We start from the raw sequence: 14330 nt of genomic DNA on the forward strand, positions 1-14330 counted from the left end.
GATCTTTTGGTTTAATTCCAAGAATTCTATTTTGAGTTCTGGAATTCTGTCGCCAGAACCTATCTTAGAATGCGCAGAGGAACGCGCAGGAAAAATCGGAATCGCAAAAAAATCATTTTTCCGTTTTTTCCAAAACCTATAAATAGTTGAAAAATTAGATTTTTTTTCACAAAACCCATTTTCCCCACCCCCCAAAGCCGCGAGTTTCTAGAGAGAGAGAGAGATCCGGATCTTCGTCGATTCTTGCCCGTTTGCTTCACCGTTCGTCACTAATCGAAGACCTCGAGGTAGGTAATCTATACTCTCCTTCGAATCGTCGTTTCTGTCCATTTCTCCTGCGACTTTCTGAGTTCAAAATTTTGAGGTTTTTGAAAAACTGTTCAAATCAGTTGATTTCAGCGTCTAAACTTCTTCCCTGCATGCTCCTGAGCGTGTTCTGCGGATTAGATTTTGTCAAATGTCGACGAAATGCCGCCGGGATCAATTTCTACCCTAAATACCCATTTTTCGCCAAAGTCGCAACCTTTACGCTCTAATCTATCGACTTGGCTTAGTGCTAGTAGGATTTGTCGTCATAAACGTCGTTGTGGACGTCCCCATCCAATTTGTTTTTCTAAAATCCAATTTTGAAATTCTGAGCTAAAAATAATGACCAAACTACCCCTATATCAGTTTTCGATCCGAAAATTTTTCCGAGCCTAGAACCGTCTTAGTTACGGCTTATGTTAACCTAGGAACCAAGTTTGATCGAAGAAAAATCGACCCTCCCAATTAAGGAAAGTGGCCGAGAGCTATATCAAGGGGGGAGGAGAATCCGATTTTTCGAAAACTTGTCTTAACGCGTTAGATTGTCGTACCACGGAGGTAGTAGTGTACTGTGTAACCCTAGGACTCTTTGATTGCTGAGTTTCTGACTCTTGGTGTTGATTTCTGTGATTTTTGCTTAAGGTTCGTTTGAGGAGATTCCAAGAAACCAAGGAGAAGAGCTTGAAGAACATTTGGAGGAGGAAGCTGGAAGACCCACCGGTGAGGGCTACTCTCTGAATTACTAGATAATGCTTTAGGTGTCGATGAAATTCGACTTGATTTATGTGTTATGCACCTAATTGCTAAATGTCTGAAATGATTTCTGAGGCTTCGGCCGAACTTGTTGAGTACTTGATGCCATGATATTGTGTGCTAAATGATTCACATGCTATGTGCTACATGGTTAACTTAGGATGTGTTGGAATATGCTGTTTATGTCTTTTGGTTGAGCTGTTTCAATGATGCTATTCCACTTGTACCTGAGATTCTGAAAAGTGAGGATTACGGGCAGGTCATGCCGAATTTTTATGAGATTTTGAGAGAGTTTTAAAAGGACGAACGGAGTTCGGACCTTGTCATGCTCCAATGGATCGAGACCTTCTCAGGGAATTACTTGGGTTTTATGGGAACTTTGAACTCATAGGGAATACGATAAGACTAAAAAGAGCTATTTTTATAAAGAAATTCATAAGATATTAAGCAACCTCTAAACCTTTAAATAAAGATAACAATCTCGGATGCAAGCTTTGGATTGAAGTTTAGTTTTGGAAAATGAGAAGTGTCGTCGGATCCAAGTGTTGGGAAGATTTCGAGTTTTGGGTATGTTGATACTCATTCGCTCTGGGAGCAGTTTGTTTAGCCATCCAAGGGATGAGCCGAGAAGCTTCACGGAGGTGTGAGACCTTGTGAATGCGTGATACTCCACTGAGGCGTGAGACCTTGTGGAAAGCATGGATCTTCACTGAGGCGTGAGACCTCGTGAACAGCATGATACTTCATTGAAGCGTGAGACTTCGTGCAAGTGTGTAAATTCACTGAGGCGTGAGACCTTGTGAAAGCATAAAACTTCACTGAAGCGTGAGACTTTGTGAATGTGTGAGACTCCACAGAAGCGTGAGACTTCGTGAGAGCATTGATGACTCGAAGAGTTGTCGTGAGTGGTTGCACTCTTTTGTTTATGATTAATTGTATTTTGTCGCAGAATCGACATTTACCTTAGGGTATTCTTTTAGAGACTTTAAGTTAATCTAGAACACGTGGCGACGTGTCGGGTGAGGTCGGAGACGTTGTTTGGCTAATCACTTGCATTCATGCACTCATTTTGAGGTTAATACACGGCGTGATACCGGACCTCGGTGGATTCCAAAATGGTCATAAGACCCGGATTTCCATATTTAGGACACTACGGTGGTCCTCAGTAGCAGACGGAATGGCAGACCTACGGGTTCACTGCTGATCTGACTACTTTTGTGTGGTGTAAGAGACACGCGAGCAGGAAGGTACCCACCGTGGCTGGTGTTAGGGCCGTCTCGTTGATGTCCATCCTTCTTCCGGAATGCATTTTGTTACCCAGCATTGCATTTCATGCAACATACATGCTAACTTAGTTGCTGAGTGTGATTGGTAACTGTTTATCCTATTTTTGAGGCATGCTACTTGTTTTTATGGCTCTTTATATTTATTGTGATACATGCAACCCTAGGAAGCTATCCCAAAACTTATAAGCCTGAGAGGCTAGTATTTATTATCCTATAATTATATCTGGTTTTATTAATTATATAATTCTTTGGAGTTGACCCTCGCGTCTGCTGTGTGTGTTTGGGCGGACTACGCCATTTGTCAGATGAGTATGGGGGATTGGTTTACCATGGTCAGCCCGTCAGGGGGGACCAGGTACGAGATGCTTGACCAAGACGACCCAGGTGCATGGGTGGTCGATCCCGAGGGCCACCGTGCGACCTACACCGGTCGGATCATGGAGGACCGTGTCGATCGATTCGGACGCTTGACGGAGGGAGTGATGAGGAGGCACATAGTGAGCTTCAACCTGCCTCCAGGAGTACACTGTGGACCCGGCTTGGGAGTACCTCCACCGCCACCATCTCCTTCAGATGATGAGGACCCTTCTGAGGAGTTGCCAGTAGGTGGGGCTTCGACGGAGTCTAGTCCGTCTACTGCTGCTGCTGTCGTTGCGGATCTCGTTCCGGGCCCCGAGCCCGAGAGTCCAGTGCGGGAGCGCATTAGGGTGGACAGAGAGGGCAGTGTTGAGTACGTCGACCTAGTCGTCCTGGATGCAGATTCGGATGACGACCGCGCTAGCATGTAGGATCGAGTGCTAGTGTGGGCTCCTCGGGTAGGGATAGTGTAGGAGTTGTGTCGATGCTCTGACCGTCATGCTTCCGTTTTGGGGACAGGGTAGTTTTCCTACCGGTAGCTTTTGTGTGGTTTCCTATGGAGATCACAGAGAGCTGGTTGGATTTAGGGGGTCTTTTCTTAGGCCGCTGGGCCAACTTGCTCTCAGTTTTTGTAGGTTAGTGTTGCGGACACAGTATCTTCATCTTGGACTGTACATATTGCCTTCGGGCGTTACTCTTTTCTGTCACCCGACACGAGGCATGTATATATAGTTGTATAGTAGTTCCTTTTATCTTTTGTTGGGGAGTTTTATTGCTTTTTGTCTTTAGTTATATTGTCGAAAAAAAATAATTCACGTTTTTCCGCTTAAAGTATTTTCTTTTGGTTACTAAAGTGACGCCACCGAAATCGGGGTGTTACAACATATTAGGCATAATGCGAAATTGGTTAAAGTAATTTTCTAACTTTTAAAATATTATTATTTGATATTATTTTTCTTGTTTTTTAGCTGAAAAATTATTTATTAAAATTTTAAAATCAAGTAATTCTAAATTTTCGCTGTCTATAGACAAAATAGCTAACATTTTCAATCTATCTTGATTGTTGACCGTAGATATGATTTAATCAATTTTAATTTTAAAAAACTTTTTCAGCAGTAGCAACCGTTATAGGGATTGTTAATAAAATTTTATGGGCAATATATACATTAGGAAAAGAATCTAAAGTTTTTTTTGTTATAAGAGGAAGGCTAAGATCCAAAGTTTTAATATAACTCAATCCTTCTATGTGTGAGTGTTAATTTATTTTATTATTAATTACTGTTAGACTTAGTCACTTAGAATTTCTAACTTCCCATTTTTTCAAATTGCTGCATACTTGACTTAATGGCAATGATCTTTTTTTTCTTGTCAATAATAGCAACTGTCCTTTTTTTTTTGAGGTTCAATGCATCATTGTATTAATCTGAAAAAGTTGAGTCTACAATCAAAGCATGCACTTTCTCATTTGGGGTACTATCCCACCAAATTTTAGAGAGGTATTTGCATGCTACAGAGGCTAAAATGTGAGCAGGGGAATTGGCTTTACGCCTTACATGTGAGAATGAGATGGAGGGAAAGGATCTAGCTAAGGCTTTACAATCTTGTATAACAGTCTGGATAGTCCAAGCGGTTGAATCCGTTCTCATTGCATTGATTACAGAGAGAGAGTCAGATTCAAAAATCACACTATCCATACCTAACTCCTTCGCTGTCATTAAACACCACCTTAAGGCCATTGCTTCAGCTAACAGGGGATCCATTCTTTGTTCTTCTATCTGAGATCCAGCCACCATTAGAACTCCTCTTGTGTCTCTTGCAACGAAACCAAATCCTGTCGAGCTCTCTCCTGTCCAGCCTGCATCTATGTTGAATTTTATCCATCCAATTGCTGGAGCTTTCCAGGGTTCCTCTCTTGTTTCTGGTTTGGTTTGGTTGTATTTTTCTAGTGCTGCTAACCAATCTGAGAAGCATTTCATAGCTGTATCCATCGAGGTATTGGGTTGGAGCTGGGTGTTGTTGAAGAAACATTCATTTCGTGCCTTCCAAATTGCCCAAATACCTTGGAAGATTTGTGCTGCTATGTCCTCTGTGTTGTTCATGCATATGTCTTTTAGCCACTCGACAAAAGTGGTTTGGATCAGATCTATGCGAACTCCTAGAGGGTGATGGAACCAAGCAGCTCTAGCCCAGGGACAATGGAGGAAGAGGTGATCTTGTGTTCCAGGTACTTCTTGACCGCATAACACGCATGATTCTTCTGTTTGGATGCCTCTTCACTTTAAATTAGCTCTGCAGGGAGTGATGTTGTGAGTTGATCTATAAATGAAGTGCTTGATCTTGCTCGGTGCTTTAGCGGCCCACAGTTTCTTCCAAGGGAAATTTGCAGTTCTCGATCCACTAGCAGCAGCTTCAATTTTTTCAAGTTGAAGTTGGTAATAGGCAGACTTGACTGTGTATTTACCATCTCTGCTCCATCTCCAGACAATCTTATCTTCTGCCCCCCTCCAGCTTAGAGGAATGGTTTTAATGAGCCTAGCTTCGGCTGGGTTGAAAAGTTGATGAATTTGGAAGTGATTCCAGCCTCCATTCTCCTCTATTCTGAGTTCTTCCACTGTCATGTGTTCCATGCCTGGGGCTATATCTGACATCACATAACCACTTCCTGGTCCTGGCAGCCAAGGGTCTTTCCATATACGAACTCTCTTTCCATTTCCAATCCTCCATTTCAATCCCTCTTTAATGAAGCCCAACACACTCCATATGCTTCTCCAAGCAAAACTGGGCTGGTACCCAATCTTTGCATTCAGAAAATCACATTTTGGGAAGTATTTAGCTTTCCATATTCTGGCAAGAAGAGAGCTTTCTGAATTTAAGATCCTCCAAGCTTGTTTGGCTAGGAGAGCTTTGTTAAAATCCTCAATGTCTCTGTAGCCGAGCCCCCCTCTATTCTTTGGTTTGCACAAGTGCTTCCAGGCTGCCCAATGTATCTTTCTTTCGTTTTCTTTTTGTCCCCACCAAAAGTTTGCAAGAAGGCTCTCTATTTTTGAGCACACACCTGTGGGGATCTTGAAGCATGTCATCACATAATTTGGAATGGCTTGGGCTACCGCCTTGATGAGGATCTCCTTGCCGGCTTTTGAAAGAGCCTTTTCCTTCCACCCTTGTAGTTTTCTCCACACCCTCTCTTGGATCTTCCCAAAGATTGCTTTTTTTGATTGACCAATGACTGTGGGCAGACCTAGGTACTTATCATGGACTATAACAGCCTTTACTCCCATCCTTTGCTGGATCATATCTCTGCTTGGTTGAGGCACATTTTGGCTGAAGGAAATCTCCGTTTTGTCCATATTGACAAGTTGTCCTGAGGCTAGCTCATAAGCTTTGATCACTTCAAGCAAGCAATCGGCTTCCTCTTGTGTTGCTCTACTGAAAATCAGACTATCATCCGCGAAGAACAAATGGCTAATAGTTGGTGCCCTCCTTGCCACTTGAATACCATGTAGTCTTTTTTGCGATATCTGATCAGATATAAGGCCCGAGAACGCTTCCACACATAGGATGAACAAGTAAGGAGATAGGGGATCTCCTTGTCTAAGTCCTCTTTGGGGATTGAAGAAGGGAGTTGGTTCCCCATTCACAAGTATAGCATAGGAAACCGAAGAAACACATTTGAAAATCAGATCTGTGATTCTTGTGGGGAAGCCCATAGTAGTGAGAACCTCTTTGAGAAAAGACCATTCAATTCTATCATAGGCTTTTGACATATCTAGCTTGAGGGCCATGTACCCCTTCTTTCCTTTTTTTTTCTTCTTCATATAATGGAAAACCTCAAACCCCGTGAGTGCATTATCCGTGATTAACCTCCCGGGAATGAAAGCACTTTGTTGTTCTCCCACCACCTCGCCAAGGAAGCCTTTAATTCTGTTTGCTATGCATTTTGTCACTAGTTTCATAATGACATTACATAGGCTAATTGGCCGGAATTCACTTGGGGTTTCTGGCGCCTTTGTCTTTGGTATGAGGTAGATAAAGGTCTGATTTATGGTGGATGGATCTTCCCCTCTATTCAGAATTGATAGGACCTTGGTTATAACTTCTTCGCCTATGATTCCCCAATATTTTTTGTAGAACAGGGCTGGGAAACCGTCGGGACCAGGGGCCTTTAAGGAATGCATTTGGTGTAGAGCATACTTTACCTCCTCAGCTGTGAACTCCTCTTCAAGTTCCTCTACTGTTTCCGGGTCCAGTCGGTTTGTGATTTTTTGACATACACCTGCAATGTTCTGTGGTTGGCTGCACTCAAACATCTTCTCAAAATGATTTTTCATAAGAGTAGCAATCCGTTCTTGTTTGTGAACCCAGTCCCCATGGGAGTTTCTGATCCTCACAATTCTGTTCCTCTTGTTTCTCTGTGTTGCTTTCCCGTGGAAGAACTTTGTGTTCTTATCCCCTTCTTTGAGCCACATGGACCTTGATCTCTGCCGCCAGTAGAGTTCCTCTTTTTCTAGTATATCTGCATAATCTTGATCCAGTACTTTTCTTCTCAAAATGTTTTCCTTCGTTGGGCTCCAGTTCTGTGCAGCCTTAAGTTGTTGTTCTAGCTGCTGTACCTTTTGTCTGAGGCTTCCAAATTCTGTTTCCAGGGAGATTATGGTCTCTTTTGCACTCTTTAATTTTTCCTCCACTCCTTGTCCACCACGGTTCCATGTATTTCGCAGATGGTATCCCAGATCATGCTCAATTGTCATGTGCTCTTCTAGTCTGAACACCCTTTTCTTTTTCTTCTTTTCTTCTATTGGTTGGTTGGAGATTGTAATTGCTAGTGGATTGTGATCAGAGGTGTATTTTATGAGGTGCCTCACTACTGATTCCGGCCATCTCTTCTGGAAGCTGTTACTTGCTAGGCTGCGGTCCAATCTTTCTTGAATGTTTGCCTGATCCTGTCTGCCATTTGTCCAAGTGAAGGGGTCCCCCACGAAACCCATATCCTCCAAGCCTGCATGCTCAAGGCAGCGAGTAAAGCTCTCCAGCTGTTCAATTGTTTTGTCTACCCCCCCTCTCTTCTCCTCATTAGAGACTATGGCATTAAAGTCTCCAAAACAGATCCAAGGGTCTGTTATGCTTTGTTTCAGATTCAAAATGAGCTCCCAAGACCTTGCCTTATTGCGTTCTTCGGGGAAGCCATAAAAACCACAACAGAAGTTGATTCTCTGTTCAAAATCTGTCCATTTAAATAGAATATGGTTGGGGGAGTATGATACAATGTCAATCTTACTCCCCTCTTTCCACAAAATAGCTAATCCACCTCCTCTAGACCCTGTGTTACCCCTACAGTCCACCCCCAAGAAATTTTTAAAACCCGTTTCTTCTGCTATCTTCTTCATTTCACCTCCTCTTCTTCGTGTCTCCATAAGAAACACCACATCGGGATCTTCACTGCAAATGAGCCTTAGCAAGGCTCGAACTGTCCGGCGGTTCCCAAGCCCCCGGCAGTTCCAGCTTATCGTTTTCATGGCTCCCGGCAATGCTGGACCTCCAGCACCGCCGATATTTCATCAATCACCATATCTGTTCTGTTCTTCTTCTCGCTGCCCCTGTTTTCCTCTTCCACACCATCGATCTCCATCTCTGATCTCTTTGACCCCGCACATGTTACCTGTGTCTGTGGAGCGTCTGTTTGATTGGATCTTGCAAATCTCTTCCATCCTTTTAGACCCCCCTTTTCTTCAGTTCTGTTTCACCTTGGTTTTGATTCTCCTCTTCCTTTTCCCCATCCTCCTCATTCTGCTTCTCTGCTTCTTTTTTCTTCTCATGGCCTGATTTAGTGTTAATGGTGAAGTTTTGAAAAACCTCAGCCACTTTGTCAAGGCTTTGGGGTTTTGCAGGTAAGGTTTCTCCTGTATCTTCTTCGTCGTCTTCATTTATTGCAGAAACCTTTTTTCCTTTCCCCTTTGAGCTTCTCTCAGTTGACGTTTGGCCCTCCTGGACTTCCTCGGAGTTCTCCTTCTATGACTTGAAGAGAGACTTTCTCATGCTTTTCCCACTCTCCGCATATCCTTCCTTTCGGACTAAAGTTACTTTTCTCGGCGAAGCCCTCATCCATTTTCCAAAGGGAAATTTCTGCTTTTCATCTTCCTCGCGGTCATCATCTCTGTCCGGGCAGTCTTTGAAGGTGTGACCCAGCATCCCACACTCATAGCAAAAGTCAGGGAGCCTCTCATATTTGAAGAAGATTTTACCTTTCTTAATCGGAGTGATTTGGGCTATTGCACCCCTCTTCAGAGGTTTTTGCAGATCTACTGAGACTCGCACTCTGGCATACTTTCCTGCTAAACACTCCTCTGATTTGTCGTGTTCCATGAACTCACCCAGGCTGCCTCCTATTTTGTTTAGGTTCTCTGCGTCTCTCAGATTCAGGGGCAAATCATAAATTCTGACCCACATGGGACAGGTGTGTGGGTTGATTTCAGATGGTTGCTCCTCCCCTGTTATCTTCTGTAGTGCTACAACATGACCATTGAAAGTCCATGGTTGACCTCTGAGAACCAGATCTCTATCTCGTGCTGCAGCAAACTTGAAGGAGAACAAGTTTTTTTCCAGCTCAATAATTTCCACTGCTTCTCTCGTTTTCCAAATAGTCAGCAGTGTGCTTTTGAAAGCTTTCACGTTGAAGGAATCTTGTGCCCAAACTTTTCCAACAACTGTGTTTTCAAAAGCATTGGGTGAGGTGTTGTTTTCTCCAAGGATAAGTGCTTCACTTTCCTCCAGTGAAAAGTCAAGGTCTTTCCACTCTTCCATTGTTGCTTAGTTCCTAGACAAGGGGACCACTCCACTCAGTGGGAGACAAAGCCAATACAGAGATTGGAAAGAACCAACACAGAGATTGGAATAAACCAGCCAATACAGAGATTGGAATAAAAAAACTCCACTTGATCTACTTGGTCAAAAACCTAAAAGGTCAAAACCCTAGCAGAGCCATATGGGAGACTCGGTTGTAGTTGTACTCTTAATAGCAACTGTCCTTATTCATAAATTGTCTTTGGCTAACTTTTTGATCTTTCTAAAAACAAAACAAAATCTGGCCAATAATAATGCTTTATAGGTAACAATTTTTTTTTCAATAATTGACCAACAATTAAACGGGACTGGTCTACCTTATATGAAAATAATATATACAAACTAATATTTTTTTTGGGGGGCGGGGCCTAAGGCCGGGCCTATTTAGCCTTGTGCTCTCTACGACAAAATCTGGCCAATAATAATGCTTTATAGGTAGCATTTTTTTTTTCCAATAATTGGCCAACAACTAAACGGGACTGGTCTACCTTATATGAAAATAATATATACAAACTATTTGGCCTTGTGCTCTCTACGACAAAATCTGGCCAATAATAATGCTTTATAGGTAACAATTTTTTTTTCAATAATTGGCCAACAATTAAACGAGACTGGTCTACCTTATATGAAAATAATATATACAAACTAATATTTTTTTTGGGGCCTATTTGGCCTTGTGCTCTCTACGACCCTGCATGAAGGTGGCCTGCGATTTGTTCAAGCATACCATTTAAACGCTTTTCAGTTCAAGAATCACGAATAGTTTCATCCTCAAAAATCTATCATTTTTCATTCCAGATCTGAAACATGGTTAGCTTGAGTAGCTCCGCAGTACTCAGTCTAAGATTGATCATTGTTTACTCCACTATTTACAATACCTTCAAAAAAATAATATAAAATACTAAGTTGATATGTTAAAATAACAATCATTAATAAACTAGAAGTGAAATTTTATTTTGAAAACTTACAAATAAGATCAACCGAATATTAGAGATAATCTTAAAACGTGAAAGATATTAAGAATTAGAGTTGAGAGTGAAAACGAAAATGAGTGTTTATGGAATTTGCTAAGGTCCACACGAAGTCATTAATTCACCATGGTCAACGCGTATTCGCAGTCTCATGCTTCACACGTTAGGACTCCGCTTGAGTCAACGCAATGTCCCAGTCTCCTGTCGCTATCTCCCAAAGCCTTGACACCACGTGCTACGCTCGTCATGACTTCACTTCAGTCCATGCGAATTGCCACCCTACACCTTAGGAACATGCATATTCTTTCAATTTAGCCCACTCCACGCGAATTCCAAGAATCCAAGCCGCATCACCACTTCATGTGGCCAAAACTAAACCATACAAGTAATTTTAATTGACTTTGATATTTTTTCGGCATTATATAAAAAAAACCTTTTTTCTTTGTAAAAAATATCGTATTTTATAATTTTCTCACTTTTATTTCTATATCTCTTAACATGTGGAATATGATGCATTATTATTGAAATCTACACACACAAAAAAAGGGAAATTTATTGCTAAGATTTCCACATTTATTCAAGTCATTATGTGTGTGCGGTATGAAAAAAATGTTTTTATATATTTATTTTTCACACAACGCTATATGCATTTTTGGAAAGGGGTGACATGAATAATTGTTGGGAACTTGAGATAACATTAATAGATTTTGCCATTAAAAAAGTCACCCATGACCCAACGATTCCATTCACTTTACCAACTCCACACTCTCACCCCAAAAAACTGCTTCAACAAAACACACAGAATCCGCAGTCAAAACCCTCCCATGGAGAGAGAGACAGGGTGAGAAAATGGGACAATTCTGAAATTTAGGGTTTCTATTTTCGTCCCCCTTTTCTCAAAGGGACAGAAGGAGAAGAATGAAGCATTTGTTGGGTGGGCCTGGAACGGTTAGCGGGTGCTTGTTGAGGATAGGACAATGTGCATTTGGTGCTGCTTCGATTGGCCTCATGGTCACAGCTTTTGGCTTCTCTACTTACACTGCTTTCTGGTATTGCTCTATTCTATTTCAACTTGCTCCTTCTTTGTTTTTAGATCAAATTTTGATGCATGATTTTTAGCTTTTTTGGGGTTTTGTCTAGTGGGTTTTGATTGGTTTTGTGATTAAGGTTTGATCGGTGGTTAAGGATGGGTTGCTGAAATTGACTTGATTTCTTTGCTTTTGGTGTGCAAAACATAACATGTCTTTACTCTTAGGGTGTGATTGGAGGGGAGGGTTAATTTTTTTCATTTCTAAATTAAGCTTGTGATTAGATGTTTGTGCAAATGAATGAGGGATTTCGGGAATAATCTCGCATGATAACCGAGTATTTTCGGTAAGATTCTCAATTGAGGAGAATAATTACTTAAAATGAAAAGTCCGCTGTCTTTTTTTTCCTTCCAAATGTGCTCTCTGTATTTGGAAATCTTCTCCTATATATCATGCCACCTGGCCTGGGACTAAGTAAGGAGGAGATTGGGGAGTCGTTGGAGAATAAGTATAACTGCACAGAAATAGGGGAACCGGTCATAATGATTTGGAATCATTCAAATTAGTACCAGAATTGGATTTTTGAAATCAGACTGCTGGCATAGTAATCACATTGCAAATTGGACTCATAGTGTTGCTAATGAGGAGCGGCCCAATGTGAGGAAAAATAATAGTTTGGTGTGGACTAGACCTGGACTGAGTAGAATGAGGGTCAATGCACAAGATGGAATATAAAAATACCATTTAAGGGTATTAAAGTATCATTAACTGGCTTGAGTAGAATGGGGGTCAATGCAGGTTGGCATAATTTTATTGAGGAGCCGGTCCAGCAATCCAAATTGGTGAAATCCCCTGCCCCACGTGGCCTTCATGCTGTCCCACAATGTCACATTTGGATGGCACATTTCCAGTGAAACACCAAACAAAAGCACATCCTCTTAGAGCCACTGCAAGCCCGTGATAGTTTCTTCTCCTCTAGGATTCCAATGGCCTCAAAATACCGCTTTACATTGATCATCCACCAATGACACCCTCCATTCCTCAAATGTTGGAATCATTTTAAAGAACAATCTCCGCAGCTCTGATAATAATTTATTGGTACTGGTTCATACTTCATAATATAGAAGAAAATGATGTTTATTGATAGAAAAATCTCCACTACACTCAGGTACTCAAGAGACGCAGTTCTCTCGCCAAAGTCCTTTTCAGAACCGAAGACGGACCCACTAATCTTCCCGACCTATTATTTACATCCAACCATCTTTACTCTTGTAACTAACTCTCTAACTAACTGTTCCATCTAACTGAAATTGATTTCATATTTTCATGTGAACATAACTCTGGTACTTTCCTGCACTTTCAGCTATTTGATTGCATCAATGGGACTTCAAGTGCTCTGGAGCTTGGGACTTGCATGTCTTGATATTTATGCCTTGAGAAAAAAGAGAGACCTACAAAATCCAATTCTTGTCAGCCTGTTTGTTGTTGGTGATTGGGTAAATAATCATGCCACTTTCCTTTGTTTTTTTCTTTCTATTTTCATGTTGAAAAATAAGTTTATCAAAAGAAATCAAAGGAGACGAATATGGTTGGACATGATTATATGCATAATTTAATTGAACATGGACTACTTTTGAACTTTGGTAATTACTAAGTACTTGAAATTGTCAGAAAATAACTTGCTGGAGTTGAATACTTTGGTAATTACTAAGCACTGATGTCTGAATGCCTGTGTCTTCAATTTTTGTCAGAGCTCTTATTCTTTAAAAACAACTAATGAAGCAGAACTACTGAATCAGTGCCAACTGCAACTTCATGTTACTCATTGATCTCTTTCTTGTAAAAAGAATTGTCAAAATTTCGAAATGAACATAACTTACTGCTTTAGCATCCATGTACTTATGCAGAACAGCATGTTTCTGGTGCAGTGCTGATAAAATCTTGCTTTTAATTTCCAAATTTTATTTAATAATGATGATATTGGGATCAAGCGTTTGTTATTTTCCTTTTCTTCTATGGCACTACATTTATTATATTCTGATGAAAAATTGAGATTAGCTGGTGAGATCATCATAGTATTATGAAATACAGGTGACATCGACTTTGTCACTGGCAGCGGCGTGCTCGTCAGCAGGAATTGTAGTTTTGTACACAAGAGACCTAGACTTATGCGCTACTCGCAAGGGTAATCCTTGCAACAGGTACCAGATTTCTGTAGCCATGGCTTTTATCACCTGGTTTTTTACTGCAATGTCATCCCACGTCATGTTTTGGATCTTGGCGTCCGACTAGCTCAACATATTTCCTTAGCTAGACAGATGACCGCGCCATAGACATCAGAGTATCGTTGAGATCTTTTGTAAATTTTTGGTTTTTGTTGTATTAGCAAATGTTTTCATTGTCCCTGCTCAAAACTCAATTGATTTCTGTTTTTAGTCATGCCACGTCCAGTCTATAGATATATATAGATTCTTTTTCAATCAAAGCTTTGGATGTGATTCTGTGATCTTTCTTATGGTAGCAAAAAGATATCATAGTTGCATGATGTTCAAAATTGGCTCCTTGCATCCTCAGAATTCTCACTTGATACTGTAAGCTGATTAAACTGCTTGATAGTTAAAATAAGAATATGGTACAATATTTTTCTAGTCCAGGTAAAGTTATCAGTATTTAATTTTTGTCACTGATTTTTAATACGCCATAAATTGTTCCTCGTGTGTGTGTCCATATGCGTTATTTGGCATCAAAATAAGATTTTCTATCAAATTCAAATCCTTCATGGTAGAATATTA

The 14330-nt window shown here is 40.9% G+C and overlaps 3 protein-coding genes across 3 annotated transcripts; 1 reads left to right on the forward strand and 2 right to left on the reverse strand.

The window, feature by feature from the left end:
* Positions 1 to 4120: 4120 nt before the first annotated feature.
* Positions 4121 to 4690, reverse strand: LOC130744048 (uncharacterized). Its single transcript, XM_057596242.1, has one exon. The coding sequence runs from the start codon at positions 4688 to 4690 to the stop codon at positions 4121 to 4123; it is 570 nt and encodes a 189-aa protein (XP_057452225.1).
* A 4018-nt stretch (positions 4691 to 8708) lies between these two features.
* On the reverse strand, positions 8709 to 9500 carry LOC130744049 (uncharacterized). Its single transcript, XM_057596243.1, has one exon. The coding sequence runs from the start codon at positions 9498 to 9500 to the stop codon at positions 8709 to 8711; it is 792 nt and encodes a 263-aa protein (XP_057452226.1).
* Positions 9501 to 11234: 1734 nt separating this feature from the next.
* LOC130749778 (CASP-like protein 5B2) lies at positions 11235 to 14046 on the forward strand. Its single transcript, XM_057603150.1, has 3 exons — positions 11235 to 11559; positions 12902 to 13034; positions 13630 to 14046. The coding sequence occupies exons 1-3, from the start codon at positions 11429 to 11431 to the stop codon at positions 13828 to 13830; spliced, it is 465 nt and encodes a 154-aa protein (XP_057459133.1). The 5' UTR covers positions 11235 to 11428; the 3' UTR covers positions 13831 to 14046.
* The last annotated feature ends 284 nt before the right edge of the window (positions 14047 to 14330 follow it).

This window comes from Lotus japonicus, chromosome 3, assembly GCF_012489685.1.
Source record: "Lotus japonicus ecotype B-129 chromosome 3, LjGifu_v1.2".
In the NCBI taxonomy this organism is placed as follows: domain Eukaryota; kingdom Viridiplantae; phylum Streptophyta; class Magnoliopsida; order Fabales; family Fabaceae; genus Lotus; species Lotus japonicus.

What these genes read in the sequence shown, in the direction of transcription:
- LOC130744049 (XM_057596243.1), bottom strand. Translation starts at nt 9,500, where the DNA reads ATGGAAGAGTGGAAAGACCTTGACTTTTCACTGGAGGAAAGTGAAGCA.
- LOC130749778 (XM_057603150.1), top strand. Translation starts at nt 11,429, where the DNA reads ATGAAGCATTTGTTGGGTGGGCCTGGAACGGTTAGCGGGTGCTTGTTG. An exon ending in TCTACTTACACTGCTTTCTG is followed by an intron (nt 11,560 to 12,901) that starts GTATTGCTCTAT and finishes CTGCACTTTCAG; the next exon opens with CTATTTGATTGCATCAATGG. An exon ending in TGTTTGTTGTTGGTGATTGG is followed by an intron (nt 13,035 to 13,629) that starts GTAAATAATCAT and finishes TATGAAATACAG; the next exon opens with GTGACATCGACTTTGTCACT.
- LOC130744048 (XM_057596242.1), bottom strand. Translation starts at nt 4,690, where the DNA reads ATGGATACAGCTATGAAATGCTTCTCAGATTGGTTAGCAGCACTAGAA.